Source organism: Anabrus simplex, chromosome 8 (assembly GCF_040414725.1).
Source record: "Anabrus simplex isolate iqAnaSimp1 chromosome 8, ASM4041472v1, whole genome shotgun sequence".
NCBI classification, from domain to species: Eukaryota; Metazoa; Arthropoda; class Insecta; order Orthoptera; family Tettigoniidae; genus Anabrus; species Anabrus simplex.
Window position 1 is genome coordinate 28522672 of NC_090272.1, and position 13329 is coordinate 28536000.

At 40.1% G+C, this 13329-nt stretch overlaps 1 protein-coding gene across 1 annotated transcript in view; it reads left to right on the top strand.

The window, feature by feature from the left end:
- Positions 1–13329, top strand: part of LOC136879251 (tetratricopeptide repeat protein 17) — a 293085-nt gene that overhangs the window by 253650 nt on the left and 26106 nt on the right. The window contains exons 17-18 of the mRNA XM_067153063.2: positions 1312–1555; positions 7902–8059. Coding sequence (XP_067009164.1) covers positions 1312–1555; positions 7902–8059 — 402 coding nt within the window. The remainder of the gene's footprint in view (positions 1–1311; positions 1556–7901; positions 8060–13329) is intronic.

The following is a 13329-nucleotide window of genomic DNA, read 5'->3' on the forward strand; positions in this document are numbered from 1 at the left end:
AGAAATAACTTTAAAATTAATGTATTGGAAATTGCAAAACATGAGTAAAATTAACATTCATATGATATATTTTTAAAATGTAGATGCATGCTAAAACATCGTTGGGCGAGAGAGTCGCCTGATGTACTTAGTAGGATGAAGTCAGAATGAGGCTGACATTGAACAGTTTTATCTAATAAATGACATTGATAATGTACTTAAATTTTCTTCTGTTCCTTAAAACTTGTTTCACGTAAAAATATTAACAGCTAATTCTTGGGCATGTATGGCTGGGTTTTAATTAATTTTGTCTGGTGAACACCAAATGTGTCACCATAGAGCTTTTACCTGCGGAATCATACGACATAGTGTCTAATGGACTACCTCTAGGTTTGAACAGGCTATCTTGGGATCCGGAGGCTGACACTCTACCACTGATGCTCAGAGGGAGCTAACTTTTGTAATGGAACTTCAAAACTGAATGTGATTCTCGCAGATCTCAGCCGTCCTTGGGCTCCCACCCAGAGAGCATAAAAAAAGAGGTTCAGGCCCCAAGTCCGGACCATTTGAAGCTCTTTCATCTTAAATAAGAAGCTCCTTCCATGGATCTGAGGTAGTGTCTGCCTCTGAATTGCAAGATTGCGGGTTCAAACCTGACAGAGGTCGTCAGGAGTTCTCAGGGGTGGGGAAAAAGTCCATTCAACTCTCCGCGACTTATGGTGTATGCATGTAAAAAAGATCCGTAGTGACGTATTTAGTGTTTACTCGAGAAACGTAATTAAAATTCAGCCATAGATCACCCAGCAAATGTACAGTCTTACTCTGCCACCATGTAGCGAAAACAAAACTTCAAAATTGACCTCATTTTTCTCCTTTGTGTTTTCCTATGTTCTTGGTCTTTCCCACCTGTATTTACAGTATCTTTATGTCCCTGTTCTTTCCCTGTCTTTAACTGGCTTTCTTCTTACTCCACACTTTCTACATGACTGAAAACCTACCAAGATGGCCCCTCAGTGAGTATTGACACCTACCCTCATGATGTGAGGTGCTGAGAAGAAATGATGTATAAGGACAGCGTTTGATGAGAAAGCTCATGTATTTGAAGACATGTGGAGATAGTTTTTGTCCTTGTCTCCTCTTCCCTCACTTGCCTCTCATTGAGTGTATCCTGTTGGTGTTCCTATCTTTCTATATATGACTTGATTTGTCACTTGGCGTTTCTTCTTCAGTACTGACCAGTGTCCATGATATCCAGTTTGATTCTTTAACATTGAAATGACTGCAATTGTTCAGTATGTGTAGAGAGTTACATAAGATTGGTTGTTTCAACAGGATAGAAAGGCAGCTGCCTCCCCTTCCGCCCGGTGTGCTGGAGGTGAGACAACCGGAATGCGACACTTCACTGCCTCCTTCTCCCCTGACGTTAGATCATCTTTCCGGGGTGAGACTGCGGCACAGGCTGCAGTGTGCTGCAGAAAGTGGCCTAGCCAGCTGGCTGAGTGCAGTAGCTGGAGAACAGGGCAGTAGCAGCAGTTTGCAAGAGCTGGGCACTCGGATTGCTCTTGCACTGCAGGAAGTAAGTGAGAGCTCTTTTGTACTGTGTGATTTCCAAGTTCCATTTCAAGAATTTTGAATTACAGCAGTCAGTTCTGTATATTGTTGCGCACAGGAACTTTCATATCGGAGTTACTGGAACCAATTGAACATTCAAGTGCTCACGCAGTAAATTCTAACACAAGTGCTCATGGAGATGACCTATTGCAGCCATTTTAATTCCATTTTTTAAAACTTTAATGTTATGGTATTTATATTAACGATCAATTAGTAACATTATTTGTTTGGGGACGTATATTTTTATTTTTCCAACTAAGTATCATGAGCTATAAACCGTCTAAGAATTACAACAGGATTTCCCAGGAATTTGCAACTGCTTAGATTACATCTCTGTGTTCACATGATGCCTTCTCTCCCATCCCACTTGGATAAGGGAGGAAGACTGTCAGCATGTTCAGGGCAAATCCATTTGAAGCACATACTGCAGGATTTCCAGATTGTTTTGTTGAGACTTCTTCCTCACTCGTGCTTGAGACTTCTAGAGAGTTAACAGGTCTTTCATCATCTTCAGTTCTCCTGAATAATATGCACCTTGTCTTAAATTTCCTTGCAAATCATTTCTTGTTATACCCTCCTCAAGATGTGGGGTTTGATGAGATCCACTGAAGGGTCATACAGAAACTTTCTTTGTAAAATATGTGATAAGTCATGGTTCTTCTTGACTACAGCTTTGATTCCACTAATGTTCATCAGATACAAAAATACTTTCAATGGCCATTGTCAACAGTTCCTAGAAACATTACACCCTGTTCTTGATATCCACTGGAAATTTTGTTTTCTTGCAGAATGTCATACAGTACCTTGTGGCTTTTTCTTGTCCACTGTGTCAGTAATGTTCTACGTTATGGCATTTCAAAATCACTCTGAAAACTTCATGAAAATGATAGAAATATAAGGGTTGTTCTAGAAGAAATTGTAATGCTATTGCTAGTGTTACCCACCTTTTTATAAAGAGCCATTTGAAACGTTAACATATCTGCCAACCCTTCCGATTTACCCGGAAACTTTCCGGTTTTTAACTCTTCTTCCGATTTTCAGTTTTATTTTTACTTCTTCCTATTTTTACTGATATAACCTCTAGTAAGGCCAATACTCTTCCCCTAGGTTAAAGGATAAATTCTTATGTCCTTGTGTAATTTACGAAACCTCATTTTCAAGCGTATTTATTTGATGTTTTATTTCTTGAGTGTTTCGTCCGTCGCCTTTGTGTATCCTGTTCCCACTCACCACAGCAGCGTATGCACTTTATACAGCTGGGCATTTGGGGCAGCAGTCGTCCTGCAGGAAAGAGAGGCTAGCGCGCACTAGCGACCCAGTTAATCGGGACGAAAGAATGAGTTTGTTATTGTGTTGTTCTCGGGCTGTTAACATCGTTTCTGTGCATAGTTTCCTTGGATTTGTAGGCCACGTGTTTTTTCTTGCATTTCTAAGCTTTCCCCCTCTGTGAAAGTCGTATGTTAATAATGCATGGGACATATTGAATTGTTTTGTATGTGGTAGTTTCGCGTATTTAAGAACATCATTTTAATGAGTTGAATGTTTTTCAGGGGGTTGTGTCGGTGACAGTTTCTGGTATTTTCCTTTCTCGTTATGGCCAAAAAATATAACACTCGTTATCTCCAAGTGTTCAGAGATACCTATAAATTTCACCGTCTTATAAGGAAAACTACCGTATTTTCTCGCATAATTTACGCATCCTAATATTTTTGGGTCCAAAGTGGGGAAAATGAAATGTTCACTTATTTGACAGACCCACAACTTCAAACATCACACAGCTCCAGATGTGTTTCGATATAAAGATGTCAACCACTCAAGTAGCAGGCTTCCTATTGCCAAAGCAGGCATTCCAAATACAGGGCAACGCGCTGTTATTAGCCGGCAGGAGATCACACTGCACTAGTTTTACAAGTGTTTCGGGTACGGGACATTCTGTGATCTCAAAATTGTTTGTCAGTCCACACTATTCGAGTAAAACTGCATCATACGAACTCGTGGTGATCAGTTACGCCGGAACATACGGGAATAGGGCAGTGGGCAAAAAGTATTCAGTGTCCAAATGAAACGTGCGCTACCGCGGTAACAGAACTGTACTTCAAGCAGCCAACAAGTTTCGCAAAGCATTTTGCGGACCAAAAAGCGGCGAGTTTCCGCAAGTAGAGGAGGATCTGCTTAAATATATGATTTTGGTATGCAATGTTGGATAAGCCGTTTCTCACGAAATGGCGTATTTTTTTTTTAAGAATAAGAAATAGCCGCTGTAGGGCCTACATGGTATCAGTGTTTCAGATTTGAAGGTTAGCTGAGGCCTGACTAATTTTGTGAAGAGAAATGGAACAACATTATGCCAAACAATGACGAATTATTTCAACCATGTTCATCGCTTTGTGATTGAGAAGCGTAAAGTGAAGGAATATTTGATCTTCCTTATAGAAACTGCAGGTCAGACGCCAGTAAGTTTCCATATGCCATAAAGTCGAACAATCGATAAGAAAGGAACATACAGTGTTATCGTACGCGCTACCGGAAGCAAAGAACGATGTACTGCAATGCTTGCTGTAACAGCTGATGGCAGAAAGCTTGCACCTTACATCGTTCTAAAACAAAAAACAATACCTAAAGCAAAATTTCCGCAAGTGATATACGTTCGTATTCAAGAAAAAGGGTGGATGGACACGTCGTTCGTACAAGATTGGATACAAACAGTTACATGAATTGTACTTTTATTAGTTCATGTTTATTTCACTTCAAGTCGTATTGTCAGCTGATAATGGGAAGAATATTTTCCAGTGTTGGTACTTCAAACCCACATGTCTAACTTACCTGATGTACCCTATTTGACTTTTCAGAATAAATCTCACGCTGGAATTTTAGGCCAAATGACGATAACCGCAAATGAGTTGAACCAATTGTGTTTATAATATATTTGATGTATCTTTTAAATGTAAATGAATTGTAAATAATTTGTAAATATCTGAAGTCCTTGAATACTTTACACATCTGAAGTTTTCTCCTGAATTTTTCGTCAGAAATGTGCATTACTTATGCGAGAAAATACGGTATTGTGCATTTTGTTGCGTGTGTCAGTGTGACATAAATATTATTATTCGTATGTAAGTGTCATAAATGGAATGATTAGGTACATTTTTTTTTGTAACCATTTTTATGTTTTCTTAGTTTAAGATTTTAAATTTAATGGTCAGTTTGCATTGTAACTGTAGATATGTGTGCCTTTTATCCTGACCTTCTTTCACCTAGACCGTGAAGAAATCCAAGAATTAAAAATCTTCCTATTTTTGGTTTCTAAAAGTTGGCAGGTATGGTTAAAAAACATGAAAAACTTCGCTGAGAAAATTGTACAGTCCAAGAGTGTTAACTGCCCAGAAGAAATGTTTTGTTGAACAGATGTGCGCTGAGTAGAAGGATTGAGGTCTCGTCAACTTGTTTGTGGAAATTCACTTTGTACAAATATAAATATCATTGTCTATCGTGCATGCACAAATCAATGCCCTTCAATCAGGAGACTTGTATGTCCTGCTTGGGGAGCACTACCTTTACCTCATTTAAAATTTCCATTCCTTGATCTGTTCCACTAGTGAAGCTGTTGTACTTTTTCTGTGGGCTGAGTTGTTCTGATAAATACAGTAGTTAAGCAGGATAAGGGAAATACAGAGAGCTTTGGTAAAGACCTGAAACACAAATTAACTCATAACAAAGATATATTTCGACATGATTCATAGAAGAGGAGAGTTGTTTTTGGGGTGGCTTTAAACACTTGTAGCCAGCCCCGGGGTGTAGGGGTAGCGCGTCTGCCTCTTACCTGGAGGCCCCGGGTTCGATTCGCCGGCCAGGTCAGGGATTTTCACCTGGACCTGAGGGCTGGTTCGAGGTCCACTCAGCCTAGGTGATCAGAATTGAGGAGGTATCTGACGGTGAGATAGCGGCCCTGGTTTCGAAAGCCAAGAATAACGGCCGTAACGTTTCGTCATGTTGACCACACAACACCTCGTAATCTGCAGGCCTACGGGCTGAGCAGCGGTTGCTTGGTAGGCCAAGGCGCTTCCAGGTCTGTAGTGCCATGGGGCTTGGTTTAAAAAAACAAAAAACGCTTGTAAGTGCTGTGTTGAATACCTAAAAAAAACCCCTGTTCATTCAGGTAGGTTGCAGTGCAGGCAGAGCTCCTTCTAATGAAACTGAGACCTCTTATTTGTCTTATTCCAACAATAGTAGGCTTGTTTCCTTAACTTTGAACCCAGACGTTCCATCAGCCTGAAATTCAGTCTTTTAATGCTTTCTATCTTCAAGTAGTAATGACAAAGGGATTGTTATGGTTATTCAGATTTAAGGATGGGAAAATGTATTGCTGCAGTTTATTCTCCAAAATCAAAAAATTATATCAAATCAAGCTGGAAGAATAAACATTACTCAATCACCATTTTCAAATTTTATCTTGATTTTTCTCAAGAACTCGTGCAATTTCTTCCTTACCCCCTGTGGGCAGGGGACGCATGTGAAGAATATGCCCACGGTATCCCCTGCCTGTCATAATAGGCAATTAAAAAGGTGACCAAGGGGGTGATTGAATTAGAGCCATGAAACTACTAGTTATTAGTACCCTCATGCAGGGAAAACCATGGGTCGCCTTTACTTGCGAGTAGTACCACTATGTTAGGTACACGGTAGGTTTGTGATTAGTAGCAATGATGGGTGGGTCACTATTGGCTGTACAGTACCCGTGATTAGCACCACTATATGCAGAGCACCATGAGCTTACGTTGCCTGTGATAGTACCATTGTGAGAAACACCACGGGTCTGGGCATTGTCTGTGATTCGTAACACTATGTGAGTGACACTGTGGGTCTGCATTGCTTGTGATTAGTGCCCATTATGTGAGGAACACCACAGAATAGTCCGAGTCTATGATTGGTACACTTTTGTGAGAAACACCATAGGTCTGCGTTACCTGTGCGATGTACAATATTTGTGAGTAGTACCATAACGTTTGGAACACCATGAGTCTATGCTACTGTTGATTAGTACCACAACTTGAGAAAAAACGTGTTTCTACTTTACTAGCGGTAAGTAACATTATGAGGGGCTGTTGACCTGGATTTTGGACCCCTTTGGACAACAAGAATCATAGATTTAGAATTGTGCTTTGTAAGTAGTCCGTTGGTGAGTCATACTAATTTTTCAATGTAGTTTCTGGGAAGATAAGGAATTGTGGTCAGATAAACTGATTGTTTTAAGTTCATAATCATTGTACATCATCTTTTTGAATTCTAGCCACGATGCGGACCATTCAGATGTGGAGCTGGCCAAATAAAACTATAAAGTACAGACACAGAATATTACAAATTAATCAACAAATGATCAAAGAACCCTTGGTCCTGCCTCTCTCTCATTTTTTTGTTTAGTGTTAACTGAGGAACTAGGCAACCATTCCCTCTTAACTCTAACCACGAGAAAAGAAAAAGGAAGACGCCTGACGCTTCAAAGAATGAAGGTAGCAGCAAAAGGAAAGGATAAGTCATGAAGAGCATGGAAATAAAAAACTGGCTAGTCCTTGGAACTAATACTATCGAGATGAGGGAAGAACAAGATGAAATTGGAGAGCCTGTCACAAGCAAGTGAAAGTTGTGCTGGCCCATGACAGCCTTGCCCCTTATTCTGTGTCCACACTCAGATGAGTGAGAAGAAAGTGGGGTGTGACACATTTCATGGTGAGTGAGAACGTTCTGTAGATTTGATGGGTATCAATACGTAGTTGTGAATCGTAGGGGGTAAAACATTCCGTATGTAAGTTGAAGATGGCAGAAGTTAGAGGAATTAATGTACCATTACTGTTCATTGTTAGACTCTTAGAATGGAAGGTTATGGTTATTCAGGATGGTATAGATGTTGATTCTCATAGGGAATCTGAAATATTTGTCCTGAATGAGTAAATTTATAATACCAATATAAATGGTCTGTTATTGGACATTATAAATTTTCCAGCTAACTCTTTCCTGGTTTACACATTCGAGACAAATATTTCATATTCCCTATGGGAATCAACATCTATATCATCTGATGGCCAAGCAGGCATAAATTTTTGGTAATGTGACAAAGTCTCTCATACTGTATTAGCACTGCTGGTGGCTCCAAGTAGCCTACGCACTGGCCTCCACAGTATGCACTAGCCACGCGTCTATTGAGAATGGGCCTAAAAAGTATTTTGGTTTTGGAAGTGGCCTGTACCTGTTAAACAACTGTTCCCTTCTTCACAACTTTTACTAACTTGACTTATTCACTTTTTTTTAATACACAGAATGCTACATCGTGGATGCTAGCCACTGCAGCTGCCCTGTACTGGCGCGTCATGGGCCAGGCAGACCACGCTGTGACATGCTTGCGCCAAGCTCTTCAGTATGCGCCTAGCCCAGATAAAAACATCCCACTTCTGAGCCTCGCTAATGTGCTGCACAGGTAAGCATATTTGCTTTCTTACATTTTCAAGTACAGTACATCTTAATTACCTGCTGTCAAGGTATCCTTGTTCATAATACAATACGAAACTTTTAAAAAGTGAGGCGGCTACAACAGGTAAGAGATTCTGCTACAAGTCCATGGTCAAGCACTGCTTATACTATGGGTGTATTCCATGCCCCACCCAAATCACCAAAAGGAGAAAGTGGAGTCCTAAAATTCTGGTATCAGATGCCCAGCGGTTTGAGACCCAAATTGCATAAATGGAGCTTCTATTTTCAAATGCTGACCAGTTTTTGCCACATTCAACCCAGAAACACCAGACAATTACTTGAATTCTGTATAGGGTGAAGGAAAACTCTGTACTGGCCATCGCCCTTTCACGGTTCGTGTCAAACCACAGCCTACCAGCTGAAAGTTTCTAGTTGAATGGTTAAAATTTTATGGGGATTTGTCTAATATAAAGTCCCTCACGAATTAATCAGAACATGACAATAACATGCACCTTTTTGGCACTTATTCATGTACCGGTATAAGATACCTTTCATTTTTACTAATAGATAATTTGTTCTCCTTTCTGTTTCATAAGTTGTTTTACCTGAGTGGCATAGATTCTGTAAGCTTTGAAAACTGTTCTTCTTTTTCTTTTAAATTGGCTTTACGTCGCACTGACACAGATAGGTCTTATGACAACGCTGGGCTAGGAGTGGAAAGTAATTGACCCTGGCCTTGATGAAGGTATTGCTCCAACATTTGCCTGGTATGAAAATGGGAAACCACGGAAAATCATCATCTGGGCTGCTAACGGGTTTGAATCCACTACCTCCTGAATGTATGCTGAGAGCTACGTGCCAGCAAAAGGATCATTGTTTTCGTTGCCAACTTTCCATAGATCGTCATCCTTAGTTCTGTCCAGAGAATTTGTGGTCCCATGTTTCTTGAAGGATTTTCCTACGGAAGGTAGCGGAATGTAGTCCCATTCAAATTTTACCCTCTCAAATTCTAGTCACATCCAGAAATTTTAATTTTTCCACTCAGCATGAACTCATCAGTCATACATTGTATATATTACTGTTCCAATTCTGCTTTGAATGGTAGATTAACATACAAAACTAGTGGTTGGAGGACTTCGAAACATTATCACTAAATGTATATCCCTTTTTGCAACTTTTGTCACACTTATCGAGTTGTATGTCTGCAGAAGCCTCCTATCAACTTAAAAAAAAAAATACATGGAGTATTTGCATATACTGTGGTATTGACAGCTATTTTTCCTGTCGTATTTAAAGTTGAACTATCTTGTTGAACATTCTCTCAGCAACACATAATTTTAAGTTCATCATAATGAAACCAAACTGTAACCGGAGAGAGTTTTGTGAGTCTCCTTTTGCAAACGGCCCACAAGTTTTCTCTAAGACACACATAATTTTCCCACTGAAGAGTTTCTTCACTTTCTTTGAAGTCTGGCAAGGAGCCAAATCCAGTCACTATTTGGAAAACACTTCTGCAGCTTACCAACAACTCTCCTTTCCAGTATTTCAATGTACTAGTCCAATTTCATCATCTTATCAACTGGTACGGAGGGTCCTGGTCCTTCATACATGAAATTCATGTCACCCCCAAAACAGCATCTTCACAGGATGTTTTATGGTCTGTTGCAGATGTGCTGAAGTTGTTGGTTCATTCATTGCTTGGTGCCCCTGCACTTCAAAGTGACTTTCATGAGAGAAATTGATTTTCTTTCAGTGTTCCGTTTGTCCAGTCCTGTCATCATGCCTACAACAGATGTTTCCTGCACATTTCTCCTGTTTACAGCCTTTCCTTCCAGCTGCCATAAGTCACATTAGAACATTCCTACAGTTCATGAGCCAAATTCACAACAGTGAACCTTGGGTTTGAGTTCCTTCTTCTGAGAAGAAAACGTTCATCAGTTGGCGTAGTTTTCTTTTTGCTGTCACAGTTTCTCTTTTTGTTTGATGAAATTAAATATAAATAAGTCAACTAACTTAAAGTTAAATTTTGTTGTTGTTATCTCTTCCTGGTGAAAATTATGATAGATAAGTTACATTGTCATAAAACAACATGAATAAATCAGTCATAATCATCATCATTTCCCCTTATCTAGCTCCTGCCGGGTCGGGGTGTTGATGGCACTTCTCCATCTTCCTCTTTCCTTCCACTAGTCCTCTTCCACGATCTTGTCCCAGTCTAAATTTAGTCTTCTTATGCCACTCTTCACCGATTCAATCCACCTTGTTCTAGGTCTTCCTCTTGCTCTCTTGCCCTCGCACTTTGCCTCCAGCATCTGTCTTGGGATTCTATTATCCTCCATCCTCTTTACAAGTCCAAACCACCTTAGTTTATTCTTTTCAACTCTCTCACTTAGTTTTCCTATCCTAACTTCCTTCCTAACATTTTCATGTCTTATTCTGTCTTTCCTATCATACTACTTAGGAATTTCATCTCACTGGCTTGAATTCTACTCTCTTGCCTGCTCGTCAAAGTCCAAGTCTCAGCTGCATAAGTCAGTATGGGTACATAGTACATTTGTACATTATCTCTCTACTTTTCCTTGGTACTTCTTTGCTCCAAACAAGTTTTCTTACACTTTGGTAGAATGCATTGCCCTGCTGTACCCTCCTGCTAATCTCCATGTCCACCCTAGCATTTTGCATTAATTCACTTCCTAGGTATTTAAAGCTGTCCACAATTTCCAGACTCTGACTTCCAATTTTCACAGTGCCTTTTCATTCCTTTTCCTCTTTTGACATCACCACAGTCTTTCTTTTCTCTGTACTGATTTTCATGCTATACTTCTCAATTTTTTTGTTCAGTACATCTAGTTGTTGTTGCACTTCTTTGCTGTCCTCTCTCCAGATCACATCATCATCTGCAAAAAGCAGTATCTTCATTTCTTTATCTCCATAGGCTTCCTTTGTTTCCTTCACAATTTCGTCCATGACTATAATAAAAGAGGTGACAACACACTTCCCTGTCTTAGGCCAGTCTTATTCGTGAACCATTCTGTCTTTCCAACTGGCATCAGTACTCTGGTAACACAGTTGTTGTACATTGCTTGCACCATTTCTAACATTTCTCTTCTGAGTCTCTTTTTAACTGTGGGTTCCCAAACCTTCTCTCTGGGTGCACTATCACATGCTTCTTCTATATCCATGAAAGTCATGACCAGATCCTTCCCATATTTCCATTTTTTTTTTCTTTTTTTTTTTTTTTCCTGTCAGCTGTCTCATGCTAAAGATTGGGTCCACTATAGATCTTCTACTCCTGAAGCCATACTGTTTCTCTTGTAACTCTCCTTCAATCTTTATTCTCATTCTTCTTTCTAATATCCTTTCCAGTATTTTAACTACCTGCGATATAAGTCTTATTCCTCTATAGTTACCACAAACTTTCTTGTCCCCTTTCTTAAACACTGATATTATTATCCCTTTTTTTCCAGTCTTCTGATACACATTTGTGTTTCCACATACACTTTAGTAGTTGGTACTGGAACCATACCACCCATGCCATTGCCCCATAAAACCGTACAACAAGAACGTTGCCCCCAAACTGGGCTATCACCATATGGGACCATACGTCAAGGCGTTCGATGGTATAGGACCTTTTCAGTCTAGAGTCAAATGCCACCTCATCTGGAAAGCGAAGAAAAGTAACATCCAAACTCATGGGTGAACAAAAACTCTTCCGACTGTGCAAGGATCAACTGCACTCCCTAGATTCCAAAATACACAATCTGGCCTCTCAGGGCCACAGAGCGTTTGCGGCACAATATAAGAAATACAACACTAAACTAACTTAAAGGCATAAATGAATGGGGGAAAACTAGGATGCGTTCAACTACAGCAAATGATAAGCAGACAAACTTTTAAACCCTATTTAATATACCTTGATAAAACCCTGAATAGCACTACAATCATTAAAACTGTACAGTGTCAGATGGACTGAATACATAAATTCAGAGAGATGACTCCATTCATTAGGAAAAAAGATTAAATCAAATTGAACGTTCTTCTCCTTTACAACATGACATGAATACACCTAGATCAATAAACACACACTAATTTAAAATATTCTTGAGTACAGGAAATCCTTGTAAATGCGACGGTTCTCATCAAAGACTTTCTTCACTGACAGAAGGAACACACTATGTACGCAAAAATTGAAGACAACTTTGAGTGGTCACCTAACTAATTAACTACACTCCTAATTAGTAAACAAAAATAATAAGCTAACACTAGTAGACAATATCACAACCAACAACAAAATTAAATAGATGTCGGGTCCAGAATCAAACCCACATCGCAATGAACCCGATGACAAAATCATAAGGCAGAACCCGCTCTCGAATTCAGACATCAAACATGAAATAAATCTCAAAGAATTAGTGCCAGGAGCATCTGAGGACAAGTTTGGCTCACCAGATGCAGGTCTTTTGATTTGATGCTTATAGGCGACCTGCACGTCGTGATGAGGATGAAATGCTGATGAAGACGACACATACACACCCAGCCCTCGTGCCAGAGGAATTAACCAATTATGGTTAAAATTCCCGACCCTGCCGGGAATCGAACCCAGGATCCCTGTGACCAAAGGCCAGCACGCTAACCATTTAGCCACATAATTTTTAAAATCATGAAGAAAAATATTGCACAATTATCTTGTCAGATAAACCTGCTATGGAATGGAGTAGACCGTACTACCAGCGACTCGATGCCAAGTGTCGAGCGACTGTAAATAACACTTCACTCCTGGGGGGCCAATTGCTTTGGGTGGATGAACCACTCAGGAAGGGTGATGGTCCCACAGTTGGAGAAAATGCTATTGCAATCCATCTGGTGCGGGGCAGCATCCGCCTCAGCGCCTGCTTGGAGTTGAAGAGGTGAATATTCCCAAGGATCAGAGACTGGACAGTTCTGGGCAGAGATTTCATCAAGCAGTATGGTCAGGGCGCTGCAGTGCAGAAGGCAATGGGAGAACACTGTGTAACTACATCTGTAGCACAGTCTTCTTGGCTGGAAAACCAGGGTGCTAGGAATTCTCCTGGCCGGAGAAAATATGTACCTGGAATGTCAGGAGTATATACAAAGCAGAAAGATTAATTATACGATTCATGAAATGTGGCGATTGGATATTGATGTTTTGAGGATCAGCAAGATGTGATGGGACAACAGAGGAGAATGTGAGGTGAATAACTGGAAGGTTTTCTACACTGGGAATCGTTCAAGTTTATGCACTGATTGGCAACAAAA